Source organism: Phoenix dactylifera, chromosome 14, assembly GCF_009389715.1.
Source record: "Phoenix dactylifera cultivar Barhee BC4 chromosome 14, palm_55x_up_171113_PBpolish2nd_filt_p, whole genome shotgun sequence".
In the NCBI taxonomy this organism is placed as follows: Eukaryota; Viridiplantae; Streptophyta; class Magnoliopsida; order Arecales; family Arecaceae; genus Phoenix; species Phoenix dactylifera.
Genome location: NC_052405.1, coordinates 4740479 through 4768166, shown reverse-complemented (window position 1 = coordinate 4768166; position 27688 = coordinate 4740479). Strand labels below are relative to the sequence as shown.

The following is a 27688-nucleotide window of genomic DNA, read 5'->3' as shown; positions in this document are numbered from 1 at the left end:
TGTTTCGTATTCTTCTTAAAGTACACTCTGATAAAGAAGAATCAAGGTTGAACCCGAATTAACCAAATCTAGATGTGTTGACAATCAGCAAATTTGATTGAAGTAATCTCTCCAGTCCTTTTATATGCGAACATAATTCTCTTTTCAAAATGCTTAATGGGTGCACTTGAATTCACTCAATTAGTGCTCTCAACTCTCTTCTCTAATTTGGTGTTATTCAGATGGAAGAGGATTATTCCGATGGATGGGAAGCATGATTCTCTTTTCTATTTATAGATATGAAAGGGTGAGTATGATAGCATCTTTTTTATTAAATGTATCTCTTTACATAATCTATCTATTAATTAAGGCTTGTGTCTCTTGGGAGGATCATCAAATCAAATGCATCTTTTCGTGAGAATGTGTCTTTTCATTTAGGAAAGTCTTCCGAAAAGTCCATATGTGAAGCGTCCATTCTCTCTATATATTTTTTAAATACCACATGAGAAACAACTGAAAATGTGTCCGTAGAATTTTCATAGAATTTTAAGAGAAGAGATAGAAATAAAAATAAAAAACTAAATCTTATCTGTTTAGAAAACTAAACCATCTGGGGGTCTAACATAAAATTTTATATTTAACTAGGTTTATATTTAGATAAATATCCAATATAAAATTCTAAAATCTCAAAATTTTAAATTGAATAATTTATTAATCAGCCAATATGAATCAATATTCACTATTCTTAATCCGTAGTTATTTTCTTTTCTTATTCAACTCTATAAAGATTAAAGAGTTTACAATTTCTCTAGCAATCTGAACAAACTCGTAGCTACTCCGTTTCTTCTTCCATGCTATCACTATATTTTTCTTGATATATTTATATGAAGCATGCATAAACCGTTTATGAAAACTTGCCGTTTGAAGCCTTGCACTTGTATTGAAATTTACAGCATAGGTTATAAAGATCTCTTCAGACAACGTAGGAATCCCAGAATAGAAACTTGATGAAAAATGATAAACTGGAAATCAACATCTACTGTGCCAATACTGGCCTTGGACTGCTTGTCCGGTGGTATGGATTGGTAAGACCCTGCGCCATGTTAGCCCTGTACCGACATAGTAGAGGCGGAAGAAAGACAACGGAAGAGAGAAAAAGAAAGAGAAAGGAGAGGCCGCTAGAGAGCCAGAAGAGTGTCAGGGAGCTGCTGCACGAAGGAAGCAGAGGCTAGAGATTTGCGGAGGCGAGGCTCCATCTCTAATCTCCTATTTCGTTCGAAATAGGGGCCTGATACGGGCCCTTTTATTTTTATGAATTTTAAGTGAAAGTCGGCGAACCCATTTAAAATAAGTAAAGCCGACAATGAGTTTGCTAGCTTTCACTTAAAATTCGTAAAAATAAAAGAGCCCCTCTCTGGGATCCTGTTTCGAACAAAATAGGGGATCGGAGGCGGAGCCCTGTCTCTGTGGCTCCCCAGCCTCTGCCTTCCCCCACGGAGGCTCTCTGGCCTCCACCGGCCGGCCCCGGCTGCCTTCTCCCTCCCTCCCCTGCTCTCTCTCTCTCTCCCCTCTCTTTTCTTCTTATTCTCTCCCTCCATCGCCGGTCTCGATTTCGTTGTCAAAATCATTCTGGTCTACCGCCGGTACAACTTGGGATGCCTCAAATCAAGCGGTTTGGAATAGTTCTGCCGACCGTACTAGAAATTACCTAGCAAATTAAGAAATTATTTTGAATATGAAAAAATAAAAAAAAAATCAATAGAAATTTGTAAAAATTGATTGCCCCCAAAAACCTCTATTGCTTCTTTCTTTCTTTGTTGTTAGGTTTTTGGGATTGTAGATAGAATCCAAGTCTTTTTTTAAGGAAATCTTTCCCTACCTAATGATCTTTAGGCAGCATAATTACAAGTAACTCATAATAGATAACCACCGTTGATCTCTATTTGGACGGTTTTGACATTCTTTTCCTTTTTTTTAATTCAATACCTGGGTAAAGTCCTTTAGGGAGGTGACCGGTGCTCTTTCCTTCAAGGGAGAAAGGAGAGATTTAGACTATGGAAACGTCGTCAATTCCTCACCGGCCCTTGCCGGAGAGAAGCTCAAAGGGGAATGGAACGTGGCGCAGCTTCGCGGTCCCTTCCTCAGGTTTGCCGGCGTTCATGACTTGCTCCTCTTGTTTGTGAGATTTTTCTGAATTTTGTGTGTTTTTTTTGGGATATTTTTGCAATCCTTTTGCCCCTCTTTGGTGTGTAGAGTTGGAGAAGTCTCCGGGCTGAGAGAAGATCAGCAATGCTCATTGCTTCACCTTTTGAGAGCTCTTCGGTGTGTGATTTCAAGCACCTTCTCCTTCCTTAGCAAACTTGTTTGTTTAGGATTTAGGATTTGGTATTTGCGGATGGTTTTTGCTGAAAAGATTTGATTTTGATAATGTTGTCATGGACAAGTTTTCATTTTTTGATGTGCGGCAGGGAACTCATGAATTCCTGGTCGACGTTCCATTCTTAATAATGTTACCCTATACAAGCCTTGTCAGCTTGGTTGGATACTGCTTTGAGAGGGGATGAGGGGTTCTTGGTTTATGAGTACATTCCACAAGGTAGCTTGGAAAATCACTTAATACATCCGTATTGTGCTTTTATGTGGACGGGTCTGGTTCATTACATGCATTATTTGCATGGGCATGAACCTTGACTTGTTACCACCTCAGATCTTTGACTAGAAAATAGTGTATCAATCGTTCTAAGGATGAGTTTACTGAATTTGAATTACTTTTTCTTGCCCAATTGTATTGTAGCTGTTTCACCAGACATTCTGTTCAAAGTTGTATACTCAACCACAAGAGGTTATTTTTATCCTTCCCTTATTTTGCTTTAAGATTTATTGCATGTTCCCCTGTTTTTGGACTGCTTAATCCAGAATTAAGTCAATTTTCCTCTTGATTCTGCCCCCCAAGACCCAATTCTGTTCTTGTAATTCCTACCAGTGGCCCTATTACTCTCTTCCATCCCCTGAAAACAGATAGGTGCCTTCTCTCAGAAAGGCACTTCTAAGATGCTTGAGCAAAAACTGACTGCTGCTTATGATGTCTGTACTGGTTGAGTACCTGTACGGGTCTAATACTGAGAATGCAAACCTTATGTGGTAGACATAAACATCAAGATCTGATGAGGTCAAACACAATTTTTTATTGCTTCATGGAGCTTAGGAACTTAATGAATGCCCATATTCAAAAAGGAAAAAAAAGAGTGAGAAAAGAAGACTCTTTTATAAATTGTTAAATGTTTTGGTCAGAGTAAGATATAGAAGAGACATGGCTGTCACTTTTGAATCAAATTGATAGATCAATTGAATCAAGTGAAACATGTCTGCCTAAACTGTGGGTGGTATACAGGGGCCTGTAGACAAGTCATACCTGATTTAGACTAAAATGTCTGGCCCTTGCCTGACCAAGCAACAAGGACAATTTGAAGTAATTGGCAATGTCCCCTTCACATGTATGAGATCCTGTAACTGAATCATGCATTATACTTTATTCCAGCTGCCGTATGAGCGACTTGGTGCGCACCCCGTAGTCTCCTCTGCATTTTGTTCAGCTGTCATATAAGTGACCAGGCGCATAACCCTAACTCTGTCATCTACATCAGTCGACTCCAGGATATTACGAGTCGACTCCAAGCGTATCAGAATCACTGGCACGGGCTCGAGTCGACTCCAGACCAGTACGAGTCGACTCCGACTGAGAACAGACAGACGAACAGAAAGCATCAACTTAAAACCTGTCAGCGAGTCGATTCCTGAAGTGCGCGAGTCGACTCCGTGCTTACCGAGTCGACTCCGGAGTAATATGAGTCGACTCCAAGAAGCTACAGACAGAAAAGTCAGAGAGCATTATTTCGACCCTGAGATTCGAGTCGACTCCTGTGGAACGCGAGTCGACTCCGATGGTTGGCAGGTCGACTCCAAAGAAAGCGAGAGTCGACTCTCAGTGGTACACAAGAAAAAGTCAGAGAGGAGTTTTCGGACTCTGAGATTCGAGTTGACTCCCGCAATACACGAGTCGACTCCAAGGCAGCGCTCCACCAAAAAACAGAAGGCCAAGTTTCGGAAACTGAGAGCCGAGTCGACTCCAGAGAAGTTCGAGTCGACTCCCAGGATTCGAGTCGACTCGAGTGGGCCAAGTTGAAAATGGCTCCGTGGATTTCATGAGATGAGCCGACTCCGAAAATGCCAAGTCAGCTCCAGAAGTTGGCGAGTCGACTCCGGGTCAAGACGAGTCGACTCCCAGTCGAAGAGGCCACTTTAATTCAAATCCGGAACAGTTGCCGAGTCGACTCCAGAAAAGCATGAGTCGACTCCCGCTACAGCCGAGTCGACTCCTGATCGCGCGAGTCGACTCCGACCCCCAACGGACATATTGTCAGGTTGTGCAGAGTGTGCAGAACGGGCAGAAAAAGGTGTCTAACGGCTAGTTTCCGTGGGGGATGGCTTAAATAGCCACAGAGGACTGTAGCAAGGCAGAAAGCACCATTCCATTCAAAGATCAAGCATTCATTCTCTGCAAGTTGGTTTTCAACGAAAAGAGGAAGAGCGCCATTAACTCCATCCAACTTCCTCTTCCCAGCATTTAAAGAAGCCTCCTCCTGCATTCAAGTCGACCAGACATTCAAGAGGAGACCCGAAGTTCAAGAAGCCCTACTCTACTCCAACTCAAACGTGTTTGAGGGCTTCTAACCTCTCTTAGTTTATATTGTTATTTATCTGCTTTTGAGAAGCTTTGTTTTCTGTTTGTCTTTTATTTCCATCTTGTCTTTGCTTGGTTCAATCGGGGGATTGAATCAAGGGTATAGAGGTTGGTTGGTGAGCCGAGTGTAAAACCAACGTGTAAGGGTTCGATTGTGATCCCGGAAAAACAATCGGGGTGGTTCTAGTCGGTGAGCCTGGGAAAACCGACCGAGTTCGTTGTGAGCTCGTAAAACAACAAGTTTGGTTGTGAGCTTGTAAAACAACCGGCTGTAATCCAAGGGGTTATAGTGAATTCCCAAGTGAGACTTGGGGAGTGGACGTAGGAGCAAGGGTTAGCTCCGAACCACTATAAAACATTGTTTGTGATTGTTGTCTCTCTTTCTCTCATTTCATTCACTCAGCACATAGCAACTAATTAATCATCTTGCAAAAGTATTAATTAGTCATCCACAAAAGTTTTAATTGCAAAATTATTTTAAAACCCAATTCACCCCCCCTCTTGGGTTGTCTATCTGGGCAACAAGTGGTATCAGAGCCTAAACTCTTCTACCCTAAGAGTAAAAGATCAAAATGACAACCCCATTTGGATCTTCCCACATTGAGGGTCAGTCCACCCAAAGACCCCCATTCTTTAATGGATCCGACTACTCATATTGGAAGGCTAGGATGAGAATATTCATCCAAGCCCAAGACTATGAGATGTGGACCATTGTATAAATGGACCATACATCCCATCCATCTATGTAGAGGGGTCACTGTACCCAAACTAGAAAAGGATTGGGATGAACATGACATGAGAAAGGCACAACTCAATTCTAAAGCAATGAATGTGCTTTACTGTGCATTAGATAGGAATGAATTCAATAGAGTCTCTACTTGCAATTCTGCAAAAGAGATTTGGGACAGACTTGAAGTGACCCATGAGGGCACGAATCAAGTCAAAGAATCCAAAATAAATATATTAGTTCATAAGTATGAACTATTTAAGATGGATTCTAATGAGACAATCACTAGCATGTTCACTAGGTTTACTGACATTGTCAATGGCCTAAAAAGCCTTGGCAAAAACTATACTAACAGTGATCTTGTCAGGAAAATTCTTCGCTGTCTACCAAGGTCATGGGAAGCCAAGGTGACGGCAATCCAAGAAGCTAAGGACTTGAACAAGCTTCCACTTGAAGAGCTCCTTGGATCCCTAATGACTCACGAGCTAACAATGAAGCAGCACAGCGAAGAAGAGTCCTCCCATAAGAAAAAGGTAATAGCTCTTAAATCTACATCATCTAACAAAGACTTTCTTGCAGTAGCAGCAGTGAAGAAGAGATCATGAGGGAGATGATGATGAGGCTCTTCTTGTGCGCAAGTTCAGAAAATTCATCAACCACAAGAAGTCCTATCATCAAAGGAGAGGCCCCTCAAATTCCTATCGCAAGGATAAAGGTAAGGAAAGGGAAAATGAGGGGATTGGTGTTATGAGTGCAAGAAGCCGGGACACATCAGAGCTGAGTGTCCCTTACTAAAGAAGGGGCAAGTACAAGAAGAAGAAAGCCCTTGTCACCACCTTATCGGACTCCGACGCATCATCTTCATCATCGGATGAGGAACAAGAAGAAAAGGCCAATTTCTGCTTCATGGCCAATGAAAATGAGGTAACATCCGAACACATCTTGATTTTACTTTGATGAATGTATGATGCATTTAATGAATTAATGATTGAATATAAGGCTATAAACTTAAGAATAAAGAGCTAAAACTAGCTAATCAATCTTACCTACATAAATGCGATAAATTAGTTAAGGATAAGGACTTATCACCAAAGAAAACAGAACTTAAGACAAGCAACCAACTCTTAACAAAAGAATACCTTAACTAAAGATAATGAAAAACTAACTAAGAAATTTCAGAACTTAAAAACAATAAACATCTTAAAAGAATCTCAAAAAGACTAAATTCTAAAAACAGAAAAACAAACTCTAACTAAAGAACTTGAAAAATACAAACCTTTGGTTGAAAAATTTACATATAGTTCTGAAAAATTGAATATGATACTTAATAGTCAACGAGCGTATTCAATAGAGCGGTTTAGGGTATAAACCTAAAAATAAGCAAAAACTTCTTAGTAACTTCTTTGTTAAAGCAGGAGAAAGTAAAACTAAGAAAATAACCTGTTTTTGTTGTGGAACTGTAGGACATAAAGCAAATGTGTGCAATTATAGAAAGGAAAAACAAAAGAAAAATTAAAAGGGTATGGGTTCCAAAAGGAACCAACATGACTAACCATGAAGGACCCAAGAAAACTTGGGTACCTAAGATTATATGATTTGCTTGTGTAGGAGTGTCTTGCAGCCAAGGTCAACAAAAATTGCTGGTACTTGGATAGTGGCTGCTCAAGACACATGACGGGTGACAAGGATCAATTCTTCACCCTTGAAGCTAAGAAGGGAGGTGCTGTGACTTTTGGAGACAACAACCAAGGTCACATCATTGGTATAGGTAAAGTACAAATTACCCCTTCTACTTTTATTGATAATGTTCGATATGTTGATGGTCTTAAGCATAATTTATTAAGCATTAGTCAATTATGTGATAGAGGTATAATGTTATGTTTAAACCATCACTATGCATCATAACAAACCCAAATGACAATAGTTTAGTTTTTAAAGGAATAAGACGTGGAAATGTGTATGTTGTAGACCTTGAGGATCTTGCCAAACACAACCCATGTTTAGTTGTTAATGAAACTAAGGACAATGATGCTAGTTGGTTATGGCACCGTAAGTTAGGTCATGCAAGCATGGACACAATATCTAAACTAGTTAAAAGAGATTCTGTGATAGGTTTGCCAAAATTAAAGTTTGAAAAGAATAAAATATGTGAAGCATGTCAATTTGGCAAACAATCAAGGAACTCCTTTAAATCTATAAATTGTGTCTCTACCTCTAGACCTCTAGAACTACTACACATGGACCTATTCGGACCAACTAGAACCACAAGCCTAGGTGGAAATAAATATGGTCTAGTTATTGTAGATGATTATTCTAGATACACTTGGGTCATGTTCTTAGCACATAAGGATCAAGCTTTTTCAGTTTTAAAAATTTCATAAAGAAGTAACCAATGCTAGAGATACTTCAGTAATAGCTATTAGAAGTGACCATGGTACCGAATTTGAAAATCATTTATTTGATGAGTTTTGTAGTAAAAAGGGGATAACACACAATTTTTCTGCACCTAGGACACCACAACAAAATGGAGTTGTGGAGAGGAAAAATAGAACTCTAGAGGAAATGGCTAGAACTATGTTATGTGAAAGTAACCTCCCTAAGTACTTTTGGGGAGAAGCCATTAATACTTCTTGTCATATATTAAATAGAGTTTTATTGAGACCCATTATAAAGAAAACACCTTATGAACTTTGGAAAAACAGAAAACCAAAGGTAAACTATTTTCATATCTTTGGATGTAGGTGTTTTGTTCATAATAATGGGAAAGATAATCTAGGAAAATTTGACTCTAAATCTGATGAGGGCATATTCTTAGGGTACTCTACAACTAGTAAAGCCTATAGAGTCTTTAATAAAAGAACCCTAGTTATAGAAGAATCCATACATGTTGTTTTGATGATTCTAGTGATATCTCTTCTAGTAAGAGAGTTAATTTTGATGATGATACGGAAATTCTTGAAGAAAAGATTGATGAGATGACATTACAAGATAACAATCAAAAATTAATTGAAGATGCATCATCAAGCCAAGAGACTATAGTAGATCATGGGCTAACTAAAGCTTGGAGGTATGCTCACGGGCATCCTAAGGAATTAATTCTAGATGATCCGTCTCAACCTATTAGGACTAGAGCATCCCTTAGGAACTTAAACAATCATCTAGCTTTCGTTTCACATTTTGAGCCCAAACACATAGAAGAAGCTGAAAAAGATGTAAATTGGATAAATGCAATGCAAGAAGAATTAAACCAATTTACTAGAAACAAAGTATGGAATCTAGTTGAAAGACCTACTGAATATCAATTATAGGTACCAAATGGATTTATAAAAATAAACTTGATGAAAATGGAATTGTAATAAGGAATAAGGCTAGACTAGTAGCAAAGGGTATAATCAAGAAGAAGGTATAGATTTTGATGAAACCTTTGCTCCTGTAGCTAGACTTGAGGCATTAGATTTTATAGCATTGCATGCTCTAAGGACTTCAAATTATTTCAAATGGATGTAAAAAGTGCATTTTTAAATGGGTATATTAATGAGGAGGTATATGTAGAACAACCTCCTGGTTTTGAAAATCATCAATACCCTAATCATGTTTATAAATTGAACAAAGCACTTTATGGTTTGAAACAAGCACCTAGAGCATGGTATGAGAGGCTTAGCAAATTCCTATTAGAACATGAGTTCTCTAGGGGTAATGTAGATACAACACTATTTCTGAAAAAGCAAAACAAAGATATGTTATTAGTGCAGATTTATGTTGATGATATTATTTTCGGTGCTACTAACAATCGCCTCTGCGAAGAATTTGCTGATTTGATGCAGAGTGAATTTGAGATGAGCATGATGGGAGAGCTGAATACTTTCGGGCTTCAAATCAAACAATCTGAAGGAGGCATCTTCATCAATCAAGCCAAATACATCAAGGAGATGCTTAAGAAGTTTGATATGGAGGGAAACAAGTCAATCAGCACCCCCATGAGCTCATCATGCAAATTAGACCAAGATGAATCAGGTAAATCTGTAGATCAGAAACTATATAGAGGTATGATAGGATCTTTATTGTATCTTACTGCAAGTAGACCTGATATCATGTTTAGTGTTTGCATGTGTGCAAGATATCAGTCTAATCCTAAAGAATCTCATCTAATTGCCAGTCAAAAGAATCTTTAAATACCTAATAGGAACCAAGAATATAGGTTATGGTATTCTAAAGAATCTAGCCTAAAATTAATAGGATACACAGATTCAGACTTTGCTGGATGTAAACTTGAATAGAAAAAGTACCAGCGGGTCTTGTCAATTTCTAGGAGAAAACCTAATCTCATGGTTTAGCAAGAAACAAAACTCGGTTGCTTTATCTACTGCTGAAGCTGAATATGTTGCAGCCGGAGTTGTTGTGCTCAAATCTTGTGGATCAAACAACAATTAGAAGATTATGGCATTAAACAAGACAAAATTCCTATTAATTGTGATAATACAAGTGCCATTAATCTAACTAAAAATCCAATTCAGCATTCAAGAACTAAACATATTGAGATAAGACATCACTTCATAAGAGATCATGTACTGAATGGTGATGTGACACTTCAATTTGTTTGTACTGATGATCATTAGCTGACATTTTTACAAAACCCTTAAGTGAAGAGAGATTTAGTGTGCTTAGGAGGGGATTAGGAGTGATTGATCCATCCTCAGTGGTAGTTTCCACTAGATTCATTGATTTTGATGATTAGATTGTGGTTAAATAGAGTTTCTTTTCAATGATCATCAAATCAGATCATAATTTAGTGATTTTTCCTCATTCGGCACGAACATAGCATGATTTTAGGTGCGTGCCAAAGTTCGAGACGACTCGAGTAAGTTTCAGAGTCGGCTCGTAAGGGGGAGTCGACTCGCGCTTAGTCGGGAGTCGACTCGAGGTCGATGGCAGCAGAGGTGGAGTCGACTCGCATACAGTCGGGAGTCGACTCGCGCATAAGGAGAGTCGGGGTCAATAGGCGCATAAGGAGAGTCGACTCGCGCATACTTTGGAGTCGACTTCGAGGTCGAGTCGACTCGCAGTCGGGATCCGACTTTTTAACCCTAACTTCATCGCTTAGAAAACATTTCTTTTCACCGCCGCCACTGTTCAAAACCCTAGAGTTCGACTCGTAGATCGTCTCCGGCCGCCCTAGGTCCTTTTTCCGTCGATTTTTCATCGCCCATTAGGTTTCATCCCATTCTAGGTCAACCATGCCTCGCAAATCCGTTGTCTCAAGCCGGAAGAGGCCCCATTTCCGCGACCGGTGCCGAGCGGCGTTCCAAGGCTCGGAACGACCCCGTGAGGCCACAACCTCCGGCTCGTTCCCCGCCGAGGGCGGTTCCCGCGAGGCCGTGCGCCGGGAAGGCGGTCTCCACCGGGAGATACGTTGATTTCGACTATCTCTCCCGGGAGGGCTTCACCATAGGTGAGAGAATTGCGTGTCCAGGGCTTAGAATATTTCCTTACGTTAGATCTCCCCACATACCCTAGATTAGTTAGAGAGTTTTACGGTACCGTCCATCGGGGAGATGGGGGTATAGAGGGCACGGTAGCCGGTGTCCCTTTGTTCATATTCGGAGGATATCATTGCCCACATCCTCCACCTTCCACAAGTAGGGGTGGCTCCCACACATCCGAGGATAGGACTTGAGGCCCTTACGGCCATTCTAGGATACCCACCTCAGTCCCCCTTAGATGAGGTGTCCGCTAGCTCACTTCCTGTTGAGGTGCGGATCCTCCTGAGCATCTTGTCTAGGTCCATCTTTCCGAAGACTGGCCGCTTCGATTTTGTTTCTGAGAGGGACCTCGCCCTTATGTTTTATTCTTCAGGACACCCAATCAACTTCCCCAAACTCATTTATAGGTATCTGTGTGAGCCACTAGATAGACCTAGGCTCACCCTCCCTATGGCATGTTGTTCACCCTTATCTTTAGGGAGGCCGAGCTCCCTATTCCTGAGGGGGAACCCTCTCGTGGCATTGCGATGGACAGATCGCATGCGTCCGGAGACCCTACACAGGATGGGATTTCGGAAGGTAGAGGGGACCTGGGTTAGGAAATCTTCCACCTCCACACATACCACCAGACATTCCCCTAGTCCTGAGCCAGACTCAGATTATCCTGACTTTTCCCTCCACTTCTGCTCCTAACCACCTCAGCCGGACCCTCCTCCTCAGCTCCACCACCCATGGAGGTCCGGATCGCTCCTGAGCAGCTCCTGGAGTTGCGGCAGGAGATTGTCCGAGACCTGCGAGATGATCTGCTTCGGGAGCTCCGAGGAACAGTGCCTGCTCCCACTTCTTGCACCCACATCTTCTGAGTTGGTCCCTTCCTTGACAGCCGTGACTGACATGACGGCCCATGTACGGGAAGAGATCTACAATGTCCGGAGTTTGGTCCAGGCTCAGTTCTCCAGTATGAGTGAGGTCACGGGCATCACTCGGAAGATGCGCGATGACATCCGGAAGGACATGAGCACCACTACTCAGGGGGCCGAGCGCTTGGCGAATGTGCTCATCGACAAGCTGGACACACTTCAGAAGTCGGTGACCGAGCTCGACACGATGCATAGCAGGGCCACCTCGGCCATCATCCGACAGCTAGAGCACGTCACCAATGCGGTCCAAGCACTTGCTGACCGCATGCCTCGGGGAGCCACATCCTCTTCGAGGAAGCCCTAGATATCGTTTTGTATTTTGACATGTATTGTTTTGCTTTACTTATTGTATTCTCAAATGTATTTACATACAAATCAATACAATGAGTAGACATGTTCTCTTCAATTCCTGTGCAATTTGATCTATGATTGATTGTGTGTACTGCTTACCTCCTTTTTGATACGATGACAAAAAGGGGGGAAATACTTAAATACAAAAGGACTCAAATGAAAATTAAAGAAAATTAAAACATAATTTATTCTTAGTGGATTTGGTACCTCGAGGCTCATTATCTCTCTGTTGGGGCTCCTAATGGAGTAATCTCCAGAATCTATTCAAGGGATATTCGGAGATTAGCTGAATCCAACTCAAGAACAAATTGACAGATTTTTCCTCTAAAAACCAAAAATTTAAAATCAAAAAATTCAATACATTAAAAGAAAATTCAGAGAATCAAATCATAAGTAGAATGCATATGTTGAGGGGGAGAATCTGAATGTTTTTAAGAAAGCTAAATCATTAAATATATATAAGCCAAACAATTGATTGCATGATATAAAGGCTTATATAATTCCAAATGAAAGGGGGAGCTTTAATTCCAAAATTTATTGCTTCACACCTTTCAAGCTTGGATATATTAAATTACCAGATATTTGAATTCATTTATGGATTTTATTTCCTTGTTTATTGAGCAATTCACTTTACATATACTCAAAGTTTTGTCATCATCAAAAAGGGGGAGATTGTGGAGTGATTGATTAAAACCCCTATTTGATTTTGATGAGCTCAAAGCATTTGAGTATATCTTATGTTTACTAATGAATTCAATTAAGTGTTTCAGTGAAAATCGTGTCTAAGTGTTTCTAGACTTGGTTCAAGATATTTTGGATAAGGTATGAAGTCAGTTTGAACCAAAGTCTGAGATTCGAGTCGACTCCAGGATATTACGAGTCGACTCCAAGCGTATCAGAATCACTGGCACGGGCTCGAGTCGACTCCAGACCAGTACGAGTCGACTCCGACTGAGAACAGACAGACGAACAGAAAGCATCAACTTAAAACCTGTCAGCGAGTCGACTCCTGAAGTGCACGAGTCGACTCCGATGCTTACCGAGTCGACTCCGGAGTAATATGAGTCGACTCCAAGAAGCTACAGACAGAAAAGTCAGAGAGCGTTATTTCGACCCTGAGATTCGAGTCGACTCCTGTGGAACGCGAGTCGACTCCGATGGTTGGCAGGTCGACTCCAAAGAAAGCGAGAGTCGACTCTCAGTGGTACACAAAAAAAGTCAGAGAGGAGTTTTCGGACTCTGAGATTCGAGTCGACTCCCGCAATACACGAGTCGACTCCAAGGCAGCGCTCCACTAAAAAGACAGAAGGCCAAGTTTCGAAAACTGAGAGCCAAGTCGACTCCAGAGAAGTTCGAGTCGACTCCAAGACTGGACGAGCCAAAAGACAGAAGATCGGGAGTTCGGGCTCTGAGCGCCGAGTCGACTCCCAGGATTATCGAGTCGACTCGAGTGGGCCAAGTTGAAAACTGGCTCCATGGATTTCATGAGATGAGCCGACTCCGAAAATGCCAAGTCAGCTCCAGAAGTTGGCGAGTCGACTCCGGGTCAAGACGAGTCGACTCCCAGTCGAAGAGGCCACTTTAATTCAAATCCGGAACAGTTGCCGAGTCGACTCCAGAAAAGCATGAGTCGACTCCCGCTACAGCCGAGTCGACTCCTGATCGTGCGAGTCGACTCCGACCCCCCAACGGACATATTGTCAGGTTGTGCAGAGTGTGCAGAACGGGCAGAAAAAGGCGTCTAACGGCTAGTTTCCCGTGGGGGATGGCTTAAATAGCCACAGAGGACTGTAGCAAGGTAGAAAAGCACCATTCCACTCAAAGAGATTAAGCTTTCATTCTCTGCAAGTTGGTTTTCAACGAAAAGAGGGAAGAGCGGAATTAACTCCATCCAACTTCCTCTTCCCAGCATTTAAAGAAGCCTCCTCCTGCATTCAAGTCGACCAGACATTCAAGAGGAGACCCGAAGCTCAAGAAGCCCTACTCAACTCCAACTCAAACGTGTTTGAGGGCTTCTAACCTCTCTTCAGTTTATATTGTTATTTATCTGCTTTTGAGAAGCTTTGTTTTCTGTTTGTCCCTTTTATTTACATCTTGTCTTTGCTTGGTTGAATCAAGGGTATAGAGGTTGGTTGGTGAGCCGAGTGTAAAACCAACGTGTGTAAGGGTTCGATTGTGATCCCGGGAAAACAATCGGGGTGGTTCTAGTCGGTGAGCCTGGGAAAACCGACCGAGTTCGTTATGAGCTCGTAAAACAACAAGTTTGGTTGTGAGCTTGGAAAACAACCGGCTGTAATCCAAGGGGTTATAGTGAATTCCCAAGTGAGGCTTGGGGAGTGGACGTAGGAGCAAGGGTTAGCTCCGAACCACTATAAACATCGTGTTTGTGATTGCTTGTCTCTCTTTCTCTCATTCTCATTTCACTCAAAGCACATAGCAACTAATTAATCACCTTGCAAAAGTATTAATTAGTCATCTACAAAAGTTTTAATTGTAAAATTATTTTAAAACCCAATTCACCCCCCCTCTTGGGTTGTCTATCTGGGCAACAACATCATAAGATGCCTCAACTTTTTTCCATGAAATCTCAAAAATGCCTTTCCCACATAGAACGCATCAGTCAACTGTCATATACACAATAAAAACAACTGCTCTGGCTGTTGTAGGAAAAAGGAACCCCACAAAAAGAGGTGTATTTCAACTGTAAGACGACATAGTTAATAAAAAGGGATTGTGCATATATTTCCATCTTCGGAAATGGTGATGCAATTCTTTCAAAGAGATAGCTTCACCCATAATATGTGGGCGGTGTTGCCTAAACTTGGTCGTTCAAATAATTATCTCCAATTCTGGTTCTAATAAGGAGAGAAGCTAAATATATAGTAATCGCTATGAAAGCTTTTGATTGATGTGAGAAATAGGAGGTTGCGGAGGTGCAAAACATTCCTGGTTATACTGGACGTTGCTGAACAAGCAGTAGTGCACTGCATAAAGAAAAAGTTGCCTTGCTCAAGATGGTCTAAGAAGTTTTTTCTCTTGAAAATCTCCAAAATTCAAAGGTCAAACTCTCTCTCTCTCTCTCTCTCTAAGATCTTTGTTGTTGTTTCTTAAAATTAGAGTACTTGGATTATATTTATTTATTTTTTTTTTTAATTTTAGTGGACCTAATGTGTGTTTTCCAAGGATCGCTATGCTAGTACCAGGGCACGTACCAGTTTCCTAGAGGCATGGTTCGGTATGGCCCTCGCGTCGTTCCGTGCCGTGCTTGTGTCGACACAATAGAGAGGGCTAGAGAGAGAGAAAATAGGAGAGAGGAAAAGGGAGAGAGGGGGAGGGAGAATAGGAGAGAGGAAAAGGGAGGGAGGGAGACAAATGGCTGGAGGATGCCGGTGGAGGGCCACGGAGGTTCGAGGATGGGCATGGAGGGGCAAAGAAGGGGCTTCACCCTCCGGTTCCCCTGTTTCATTTGAAACAAGGGTTCCGGAGGGGCTCTTTTTTTATGTTGAAGAAATTGAGTAAAGTCGGCAAGCACATTGCCTCCTCCCCTGTTCTCTCTCTCTCTCTCTCTCTCTTTCCGTCCGCTCTCCCCTGGACCCTTCCCTCTCTCTTTCACTTTTCAGATTCTTGGCTTTTCATTGTTCATTTTTTATTCGGAGTTTGGAAACTTCATCCATTTTTAGATTAGATGTCTAGGGTTAGGTCATTCCATGCAGTTCAGATTTAAAGGTCTATTTTTAAGAACTATTTACTGATTTTCATGTTGGATGCCAGTTTTCTACAATGCACTATAATGTCGGAATGCTGAATTCTGATGATTTTCTATTATAATATGGTTTTGATTGATGTTTTCTTGAAATCAGAAAAATCAATTTTACTATTTTCCTTTGTAGGTTATGGTGGTGAGGTGCTTCACAGGGTGGGATTCCACTGTATTATGGAAATTGCAGGGTCCCTAAATTTTTCTCACTTGATAAACGTTTTGAGCAATAGAGTAATATTAAATTTAAATTATTCTCTGTGTTTCTGTTTGCATTTTGTTCGATCCTTTTTAAGTTGATTGTTTGAAACTCTTTGAAATTATAAGCACTGTTTTGCTTCATGCTTTATTAAATTTGTAGGTTGGCTATTCAAAGTGAGGTTGTTCTGAACAAATCTCTATAATGTCTTTGTCAACAATTTGGAAGTTTATGTTATTTTTAAGTTTTCAGAAAGTATGGTCCTAAACTGAATGGAGGAAAAAGGATTTATATTGCTGACCCCAACTAGTTTGGGATTAAGGCTTATCTAAGTTGAGTATTTTTTTTTAAAAAAGGAATTCAACAATCTATTTATTACTTATTGTTTTGCATGATTAGATGTTAGATTTGCGGTAGATTTGTTCTTTCCACTCTATATAAGATATTAGATTTTTCTGAAGTTTTCCATGGTATTAACATGATTGACTTCTAGGACATTTTGATGGTGTATAGTTTTGCTATTTTGTGATGTCTTGACTGATACAGATTTTATACTGACCAATGTTGCTTTCTCGATAGAAACTCATGAGGATCTCCTTGTTTCGTAAATCAGAGTTGTGCTTTGACTTCTGAAGGCTTCTGTTATATTTCAACAGGTAAAAATCATCACATTGTTGAATGACCATATTATCTTTTTTACTTTTTTGCTTTTATGAGTGTAATAGTAATATGATCGTGGATGCCATTTGTTTCCTCTTCAACAAAAATTAGTGAATTGATAGTATAACTCATGCGAAGAGTTTTACAACTTTGTGCATTTAACTCAAATTTTAAGCATTTAATGGCTGTATTATTTGAATGCCTTAGCCATTGCTATACATAACTTCAAGTTTTGAAAACAATAGTCATTTCTTTCTTTTTATGGTGAGTAAAATGTATTTGGGCAATTGTTCACTTTGTTGCTCAATGAATTAATGAATGGATGAATGATATGAATAAACAAGAAATGAATGAATGGATAAGTGAAAGCTAATTCCTTTTTTAGGGGTCTTCTCTAGTCACCATTGAGCATACACTTAGGCTTAAGTGCTTGTTTTTAAACATGCTACGAATAAATGAACAATGATTATTTGGTATTCATTATTTGTTGCTAGTTAAGTAGAGGTTTAACAAATATTTTGGGTATCAGGCCAGTTCTTATATGCTATGCATTACTTCTACATAGTTATGGAAAAGTTTAATGATGCATATTATAATGGTAGTGGAAACAATAAAATTACCTGTGACCAATTAAGGGAAGGTTCAAGAATTGTTTCTAGTAACAGATCAATTGTTGTGTGATATGCATATTTGCTAAAGAAGGAAACATGTAGCACATTCTTGTTTCAGTGGACTAATGGTCACATGACAATCAAAGAAATGTGCAAAGCTTCCTTCTTTCAATGAAAATAGTTATGTTCTATCCACTAGCTGCTACCAGCCAGTTAAGAAAAGGTGTATTCTCTAAAGGAGGAAATAAATCTATTTTGAGTTTTAATAACAAAGTTAGAAAGGTCACCCAAGAGTGGGTCTAAATATGAGGCTTGGTGTTGGTATAGAAGATTATATTGGTAAATTGAAGCTTGATCATTTTTACTATTGTGTGCATGCTTGCCTGTCTCAGAGAGAGAGAGAGAGAGAGAGAGAGAGAGAGAGAGAGAGAGATGGGACTCTAAGCTCCCTCGTGCTTGCTTTACGAGTATTGCTGAGGACCGACCAAGACTAGCACAAGCCATTGTTGGCAACTTAACCTTACCAAAGTTAGTATGCTGAGTCTACTTTCTTTGAAATTGACCTATAAACCTACCCAAAATATATGAAAATTCTTTTACATGCTTCATAGAAGTCAAATAACAAATTTTGGCTCAATTCTATCTCATTTTATTTTATTACAAATGACAAATAATCCATGGCATGTCCTACACCTGACCAACTCTATTCCTAAACCTCAATAAGAAATTAGTCATGATCAACTTACAGAACAAAAATCATTTCTAGAGTCATATTTTATATTTTAAAATGACTTATGTGGAATAACTACTATACATAAATATTATTGTTGCCATATAGATTAGATCAAGATTAGTCAAATTTAGCTTAAGGTTGCAAATGGGTTGGGTTGACCCGTGAACCAACCCAAATGGACCTGTTTCACCCGATTAGACCCATTTGTGAGGACCCATAGGGCCAGGTCGGGTTCCAAAATTAGACCCTTTCAACATTTTAGGTTCGGTCTGGGATTATTGAACTTTGACCTGACTAGACCTGGCCCGGTTCATATGTAATCTGGGTCTTAGTTAGGTGTCCTTATTTTTTACCCGACCTAAAACCTTTTAGACTTGTTAAGCCATGAAATAAAAAGAGGTGACTTTGGTGAGCCTGTCTATATTGACTCCTAACCCCAACTCCCGATTCTCCTAAAAGCTCTCTTGTTTCTTCCGTTTCTTAGAAACCCTAGATCCCTGAATCCCGATCTCTTTATCTCGATCCAGCCGTCTAGCGACATCGGCTTGCTCGACGGTTTGGTCCATCAGCCCTACCCCTCCTCCATGTCAATCACCTGGAGGTCTGGTTCATTGCTATTGTTGGCCACGACGGTAGCATCTGGGCATAGAGCGCCAACTTTCCCCAGATATCCCCGTCTCGATTCCAACAAAATCTTCCTTTCAAATATGAGGTTTGATTCGAATCGATTACCTTCCCTAATCGCCTTTCTTGACTGGTTTGAATTAATTTTTTTCCTTCTTTTAATCATTTATTGGTTAGATCTCATGTGCTAATCTCATTGATGTTATTTATTTTCTTTCTTGGTTGAGTTTGGTGAAGATGGGGAGATGGTTCTTGATTTGAGTCGGTGGTATCTAACCCACCGTGCTTGGTATGAGGTCCGATCATCTATTCTCTTCTTTTTGATGTATTATTTATCATTCTGGTTTCATGTTAGGGTGTCATAGAATCTTTACAAGTTTTGTGGTATGTTTGATCTTCGACTTGAAGGGATTGAAAGGTTCAAGAAATTATATTTTGCCGTTTCTTGAATAGCTTCTTATTTTTCTTGTGAGATGTATTATAGCAAGGGCCAAGATTAAATGATCAATTATTATGCTTAAAATTTCACTTTTATATACATGTGATATTCAATTTCAGGTTTATTTGTTATTGTTCTTGACCTAACAAGCAACCCTGACCGACCCAAACGCCGAATATCAGTTTGGGACTAGGTCATCCATGACCCAACCCGATCTGAATGACCTGTTGTGCCTAAAACATCTCTTGTGGACTTGCCCCAAATCGATTGTCTTTTGGATTGGGTTTGGTCCATCGTCAAGGCCCGAACATGAAACTAGATCAGGGTCAAGCATTCCCCTATCCCACTTGACCCATTTGCATACCTAATTTAGCTCGAGTTGGAGTTAACCTAGGTATTAGTTGAGAGGTTCTAATCAAGGCCAATCTTCTTATTATATCTAGATATGATATAATGTCTTTTTAGGGTCAACTGACTAAACTAAGTACACATCAAATTATCTAGGGTATGAAATGCCCACAAATTATAAGCTTCTTCTTAGAGAAACAAAAATCATCTAATGTAAGATTGATTGAAAAATATGCTACATGCATCATAGGAATTCTCCAACAAAATAATATTCAGAGAGAACAAGGGAAAAAAAAGAAACAAATTTAACAAGATAAAATTTAGGATCAACTGTATATCAAATTTTGAAAATACATATTGCTATAATACATGGAACCATCCCTTAAGTGTGAGCGATCAGGGCCAAATTTCGTCGTTTAGGCCCTGAAACAGGTTGGTTAAAACAAAATTTTCTTTTCAGGAAAGATTTTGATCGGGCATATCTTGTAATTCGGAAAGCATTAGGTGGAGTGGCTAAAGACGAAGTCGATGTAAAAGTCGAGATCTATCTTTGTAGGATTTTAGCGTTTTCATAATTATTTCTACTATTCATGTCTATTTTAAGAAAGCTATATCCTCTTTCAACTAGAAGACAAATATGGCCTAAATTATACAAGGGCCATCTTCACTAGTATACGAAGAGACTAGACCCTACTTTAACCAATTCTTCTACTTTTCTTATTTTTTTTAAGAGATTTGAGTTAAATAGGTCGAGGAAATTACTTCCTTCTCCCCAATCAAATCAATTTTTGTCTCCCCAATTGCCACTATATAATAGTATAGATTTGTAGCTAATTATCCAAGCGGGAAGCAAACAACTCATGGAGTCATTCAGAGTTCCAAGACCTGTCAAAAGTAATTAGATCAGACACTCGAAGATTGTCATTGATGGCTTGTGTATTAAACATTGTAGGAGGATGTTTGAATTTCAAAGCTGTGTTCATAATTCATAGAATGGCTATATGAAGGATTAAATAGGAAATTGTTTTTATCCTTGCTGAGATATCAGTTTGCATCAATATCCATGGCTCATCGATATTGATATAAACTTTATATGGATCATTTTTATCTCCATAACAACAAATATATCTCTATATGTCAACTGATATGAGATTATAATATCAGCCTAGATTTCTTAATCAAGTATTTTACGTGTTCTTTCCCAGTTTGGCCTAGGCTTCCACATCAGACGAAACCCTGGATTTTTAAAAACCTTGACGGGAACCTCAATTAGATAAAGATGTATATTTGGTATTATGCAAGTACAAATGATTGAGACTATATACTGAACCACATTACGGGCAGATGAATAATTTTTTGCAACTGGTAGGGACTAGATACTCAATAATAGTCATGATAAATAATCATAGAATATGTGGTGGGGTAGGCAATGCCAATATTTTAGTTTTATGAGTGATTGATGAGACTATCTCACTTGCTAAAGACTAATAAAGGATGCCTTCGGAGGAAGAAAATTGGGGTTTGGTGGGAGAAGGTTGATGGTGTAATGTGTGCACGTCTTTCAAAGAACTTGATAGATGGTTAAAAAGAACTGAAATAATGTTGTGAAGAAATAAAGGAATTGAATAGAGGTATTGCAGGTGATGGAGTTTTAGGCAATTACTCAGAGTGTGGTAGGATGGACACATTTCTTATACTTTGCTTTTGTAGTTGCAGTTGATTTTAAACTGGATATTACAAAAATCTAGGATTGCCCTAGTTGGTGGCTAGATCTTAGCAGCTGGAATCTTCGACCTAGGGTAATGCACTTGCGGTGGAATCTTTCTGCAATCTTGAACCTACACCCACTTCCTAAGCACTTCCTTAACAAAAGTGTTTCGAAAGTATTTGCTTTTCCATCTTGTATTCCCTCTGATTTTGGCATCTAAGGTCTAGATCATATGATGCCATTAATTTGGGAGTGAATTTGAATATCCATTTTCATTATCATTTATTTCTTTCTAATATTCTTACATTATTTTGATGTGAATTTTCATCTATATATTTGTATTTTATGATGTTTCTTCAAGATATCATACAAAGCATTGATCCAGCTTCAAAGGACTATGACATGTTAGATATTCTTAAAAAGAACAAGAATTTACTAGATTCAGCTTGAATTCTGTATTCTTTATTTATCCAAATTCTTAGCAGGTCTTGCACTATCTTGGGAGAGCTGATCAAACTGAAGTTAGTCTTAACAACCATTGATAGCTTATGAAATGTTAGGAGTTAAAGATAACAATGGTCATTGCAGGTAGGTTGAGGCTGAGTGCCATGCTGCAAGGGTATCTTTTCTTTGCTCCAATTGAAGAGAAGGAATTTCTTCCTTCAATTCACTCAACTCGAATCTCATACCAAAAAAAGAATAAAGAAAAACAAGTTTTTCTGGAAAATTAAGAGCAATGTTTTCCTCTTTACTTTCTACAAAGCAAGGTCTTAATTTTTGCTAGTGAGCTCTATCTCCAATCTCCAGCAATTTGTGTTAGATTGCCATTCCAGCTAAAGAGGTCAAATTTTCTCAAAAACAGAAAACATAGAATTTCCATAGTTTGCCATATCTTGACTTCCCTCTTATCACATCACTGAGTTCTTCTTGGATTAGGAGGTACAATCTGTTAATGCTTACTGAAACTATTAAGCTGGTTTAATTAGGCAATTTGGCGTTTCAGATGACCTTGAATCATGGTCATTTTGATCCCAATAGGCTCCTCTGTGAGTTTTCTCTTTGTAGATCTTGTTGATGATGCCATCAAAAAAAGAGAAGGCCGATAATGGATAGTCATGCCTTCTGAAAGTTCTGCTGCAGAAACTAGCTGTGGATGTCGCTAAACTTGCTCGCAGACCCTGCCTAGACCTGCTTGAATGGCCTAGCTAGTCTACAACGAGTTTAATGATCCTTGTGGATAATGTGAATATGGACTAATATTTCAGAAATTATGCAGAAAGACACATTTTTGAATTATGTGTCATTGCCTATCTTGGTTGCAAAACCTTGATACGACTTTGTCTATTTGGAAAATATATCTCTCTGTTACCTAATCTGAAACCTTTTGGTAATTCATCTCATTAATAAAGACATGTATTTCTTCTAAAAAAGATAAAGAAAAAAGGCATTTGTTTCATAAAACATTGTGTTCCCAGACTTAGGTTCGTGATTACTAATTAATTTGTATCTTGGACTGTGGATCTAAACACTCTTGTTTTGATAGCTTTGAGTGATGCATGTAGGCATGTGATATGGCCATTCCAATGAGGTGCTCTCTTACTATACACTTTTTGCCTTAAAAACACATTTTATTCTAAGATGAATAATGGAAATATTTTTGTCATATTTTCACTTTTTTATATGACTAAAGAGTCAGTTTCATATGAACTCCAACTTCTAGCGCAATGTAGACAATATGTACATGCAATATATATGTGATTTTGCTCATTGTGTATCTCAGTACATATATACATGCATGCATGTATGCTTGTATGTACCTACGTAGGTACATATGTATGTATGCATGTACGTTTCGCAGTAAGTACATACTTATATGCATATGCATGCGTATGGAAGTGCAAAGACCAGGTAACTGCTTTGTGTAACTACGTAAGGAACATTGTTACTCAATCCGACTTTACTTTTTGAGTTTCTTAACTCATTTTTCTTACTGATGATATCCATGAATTTAAAATTTGGATATTCTGCTAGGAGTTAATTGGGGGTGTCTCTCTACTTTCTTTGTATTTTTTCTTGTTCCTTTCAGATTGTAAAGTGCCTTCGTGCTTTTATTTCATGTTTTAGCAGCACTACATAATTTCATCATTTTGAGTTATTTGCTGTTTCAGGGACAAATTCTCTTCGTTGGCACAACTCCAAGGTTCAAGTTTTCTCAAGTGACTGTAGGTACATTTTCAATCCATACATCCACAAATTACTTACACCCTAATATAAAAGGGCGGCCCTATGAACAAGGCTTCCATCATTGCAGGGTCTCGGAAGGGTCATATGTATGCAGCCTTGCATGTAGAGAGGCTATTTCTGTGTTTCGAACTCATGACCTCTAGGTCACAATGGAGCAATCTTACTGTTGCACCAAGGCTCATCCTCACTTACACCTCGATATGCTATTTCTTTATTTGATTTGGATTGTTCTATATGGACTTCATCAATCATAGGTTAATAGCAATTCTTAAGTTTTCTTTGGTTGCTTTGTTTAGGTTGTGAATGAGAATCATTTCAGGGGCTTCATGCCTCTATAGTCTGATTCAGTGAAGGAATTCAAATATTGGAACTTAACATGGATGCACCACAAGCTACATTGAGATGCTTGAGGGTTAAAACTTCAAGTCTATCTATTTGAAGATGGAAAGCAAACTGCTGTATTCATGACGCAATGCTTGAAGGTGCTATTCTGCAGTTATTATTATCAAAAACATAATTTGTGCAGAACAGTTTCCTTAAAAAAATTGCAGAAAGGAAAGTCAAAAATTTTGCCTGATACAGTTGTTGTCTTGATAAAGGTAAAGCTTGCATATGTGCCATTCTCTTCCAAAAGAATCTTCTATTAATTAATATGGGACTAGACCTTTTTACATTACGGTGATCCATATTAGTGAAGAAATAAAGGGGGCAGAGCCCAAATACAGCTCATTTCATATACAGTAATCCATTAATAGTCTAATATTAATAGTTCTTAAAAAACTAATCTTAATCTCTCAGCCCTCTAAGTGGTTTATGCATGTTTTCCATGCTTGGCCTTGAACACACAATTTGGAAAGAGTGCTGGCCAACAACCTTTGCATAGACATCACCCAGTTGATCTTCATATTGTATCTTAGAAGCAATTATTGTCTTAGACAGACTAAAGTAACTTTCAGATCTATATTTATGAATGAATGAGAGATTTATAGCTCTGTTTTCTTGGAACATCTTCATTTGTTTGTAGACAACTCAGCCTATCATGTGCATAAAATTTTTGAACACAACAAACTAATTTAGATTCAGCTTCTAATTTTGGTAAATAATTCTACATGTTTACTGATATGTACCTGAACTTGGTATATTGGTGAGCCAATTTATAGAATTTAGTTGCTTTAAATATCAAGGTGATCATTTCTGTTACACATAATCCCTTCAGTTTTAGAACCTCTGAGTGGTCCTTAAATGAGACATAACTCTTATGGGAAGAGCTGTAAGGGAATAGATGTGTGTCAACTATTTTTTTGGTTATGTTTATGAATTTGAATGCATGTACAATGCGTTGAATACACTTTATTCCTCTTTATTTTTTAGATTTCTGAGATATTTTAAAGGAATGTGTAAGATGAGCTGAATTGCTGTTACCAGTGTTTCATCTGCATGGTTGATATTCCTTTATCCTCTATAACAGTTCACTGATGATTGTTTGGGGTTTATTTACAAGCAGGAAATTGAGGGTTGCGAAGATGGCAGAAGTTAGGCCTGCCCAGAGATCCTGCAGAAGACAGAACTGCAATATTTCTCTTGGTGCTTCGAGTTCAAATGATGACTCTGTTTGGAAAGGTTTACCAGACCATCTTATTGAAGCAGTTTTGAAACGACTTCCCTTGGCCCCAATCTGTCGTTTCCGTGCAGTATGTAAAGGTTGGAACTCTTTGCTTACTTCTTACAGGTTCTGCCAACAGCTGGCAGGAATTCCGTGGATATACGTTGTAATTTTTCAAAAAGAAAACAGCGGAGCGCTGTATGACCCTGTCGAAAGGAATTGGTACCGTTGCATTATTCCCCATCTGCATGGGAAGGATGTCCGTCCTTTGGCTTCTGCTGGTAGCCTTATTTGCTTATATGACACTGACAATCAAAGGCTTTGTGTCGCCAACCCACTTAAGAATTCAGTCAGACCACTTCCACATCCACCCTGTTTGCGTTGGCCATTTGTAGAAGTTGGAATGACTCTGAATGGAGATAACATAAGCAGTGGATACAAAATTGTTTCATTGGGAACCGGTGGGTCTTATGTCATATATGATTCCCTTCAAAATAATTGGATTCATCGTGGTCGGTTACCTTCAGTTTGCCTTCCTCTCTCATTTGTGCCTGGATCAAAGGTTGTATCAATTGGTTGCAAGGTCTACTTTCTGCGTATCAAACCAGATGGTCTGATCTCTTATAATATGGACAATGACATCTGGGAGCAATTCTTTGTCCAACTACCATCTAATCTATCAGATTATTCACTTGCTGAGGGTGAGGGAAAGCTCCTGCTTCTAGAGGCAACATCTGGGAGAACTTGTCGTTTGCAAGTCTTTGAGTTGCAGAATCTGAGGTGGAGAACAGTGAGCTGCACACCAGCAAACTTTTGTGGGGAGTTTTACAAGAGTAATGTTCTGATGCAATGTATAAGCAATCAAAAGTTGATTATGGTTTCACTAAGTTCAGACATATTGACCCGAATATATACATATGATGTGCTGGAGAGGAAGTGGTACAGGGATATCTTGCTTCCCCCTGGGATGGAGAGAACAAAAGGGAAGCAGAAGATATTGCTGGGTGCAGCATTCGACTCTAGTCTCACTGCTTCAGCCTGATTGCTCTTTCTTGTCTTGGTCAAATGTAAACGGCAAGACTGATGATTACTTTGACTTGTTTTGATGGTCAGTGGACAGATTCTAGTTTTTTCAATATGATGTTGTAGTGGTGCAGTCGGTTTTATGTCAGTTGTCTAGAGATTTTCAATAAACATCATCTGGATTTAGCCCCTCCGTGGTAAATGTTTCTGTTTGTGGATATTATCTCGGGCCTTGATTCATGTGTGGCCTTGTTTGACAAATTGCTTATACTGAAATAAACCTTTAGAGATGATATGTTGATGCATTAAAACATAATGTGCCATGGCCAGAGTATTAACATTTACTTCTACATATAATCACTTGGTTAATGAAGATAGGATTCATTTACTATAGTGCTCAATTTTTCTTGTCAGCCTGTTATTGACTTACCTGAAGAGTTGTGGAGAATTTGGTCTCTACAACAAGATGGATGAGTTTTCTGCCTTCAAAAAAAAATGTGTAAAGATATTATTCAGCCGATTTCTGAATGTGTTGGTCCTTCGGCTCTTAAGAGAAATGGTTCTTCTAAGTGTGCTCTTTTTCTTCAAATCTTATTGCCTAGGAGACCAGTTTTTCGGTAGAGGATTCATGCTGTTTCAGCTTCTCCTCTCCTATAGCAGCAAAAGAGGACAACTGAGATAAGAATGTTTTCGTGGCTCTTAAATCTTTCGTTTTTTGGATGGATGGCATGCCGTTGAATCTATTTTGTTCCAATCTTTTTGTATGTGATCTCCAAAAGAAAAGAATGTTTTCGTAGCTTTTAAATCTTTCTTTTTTTTATTTATGGGTTGCTCGAGACTTGAATCTTGGAACTGGTCGAACGGAAGTAGATTTTTTTTTCTGGTTGGAATAGTGGAAAAAGATCCCTCCCAAACTGTGCTTGTATTTTTCATTGCACCCCACTTTCTCTATGTATAAACAAAACTTGCATTCCAAAAAGATAATATAATAATTCTGGCTACCAAGTCGATTCAACTGCTACACTTTCTACAATGAGTATTGTTAAAATCAAAATTCATGAAATTTTTTCTCTCTTCATCATCTATAAATCATTTCTATTTTATTTGTAAGTCGCGTTGCATTACCAAACCAATGAATTCAACAAACCAATTTTTTTTAAAGTTTTATCAATAATTTACTTGTGTAGGAAAGAATCTGATATTTTCTAAATCCTCATGTAAGGAATTAATTTTTTTTTCCAACAAAGATAACGAATTAGAAAGAATTGGTTGACGAAATATGAACCGGAGACTAATCTTGATATACCTAAGAACAATATATTTGTTACCACAAGATATATTAGCTGCTGCGGATTATTTGATTAGAATAAAATTGGAAATGGATACGCTTGATAATATAAATGACTTGAAAAATATACCTGTAAGAAAAGGCAGATTCTAGGATAGTTTCTTCCAGGCATTTCTTCCATTTTTTTATTATTTATTTTTTTTATCTATTTGTAAATTTATTTTATACAATTATTACCGATTTTCAGAAAACA

The 27688-nt window shown here is 38.8% G+C and overlaps 1 protein-coding gene across 16 annotated transcripts; it reads left to right on the top strand.

The window, feature by feature from the left end:
• Positions 1-1959: 1959 nt before the first annotated feature.
• On the top strand, positions 1960-26491 carry LOC103719805 (F-box only protein 6). Of its 16 annotated transcripts, none has more exons than XM_039133393.1 (8): positions 1970-2124; positions 2233-2301; positions 2448-2575; positions 16734-16810; positions 19020-19078; positions 23446-23503; positions 23589-24120; positions 25026-26491. In XM_039133393.1, the coding sequence occupies exon 8, from the start codon at positions 25045-25047 to the stop codon at positions 26164-26166; it is 1122 nt and encodes a 373-aa protein (XP_038989321.1). In that variant the 5' UTR covers positions 1970-2124; positions 2233-2301; positions 2448-2575; positions 16734-16810; positions 19020-19078; positions 23446-23503; positions 23589-24120; positions 25026-25044; the 3' UTR covers positions 26167-26491. The 16 variants fall into 16 exon arrangements, 15 of the variants coding, with proteins under 15 accessions (XP_038989321.1, XP_038989320.1, XP_038989319.1 ...); XM_039133392.1 differs by lacking the exon at positions 19020-19078 and adding an exon at positions 21763-21865 and having other exon boundaries at positions 16089-16810; XM_039133391.1 differs by having other exon boundaries at positions 16089-16810.
• The last annotated feature ends 1197 nt before the right edge of the window (positions 26492-27688 follow it).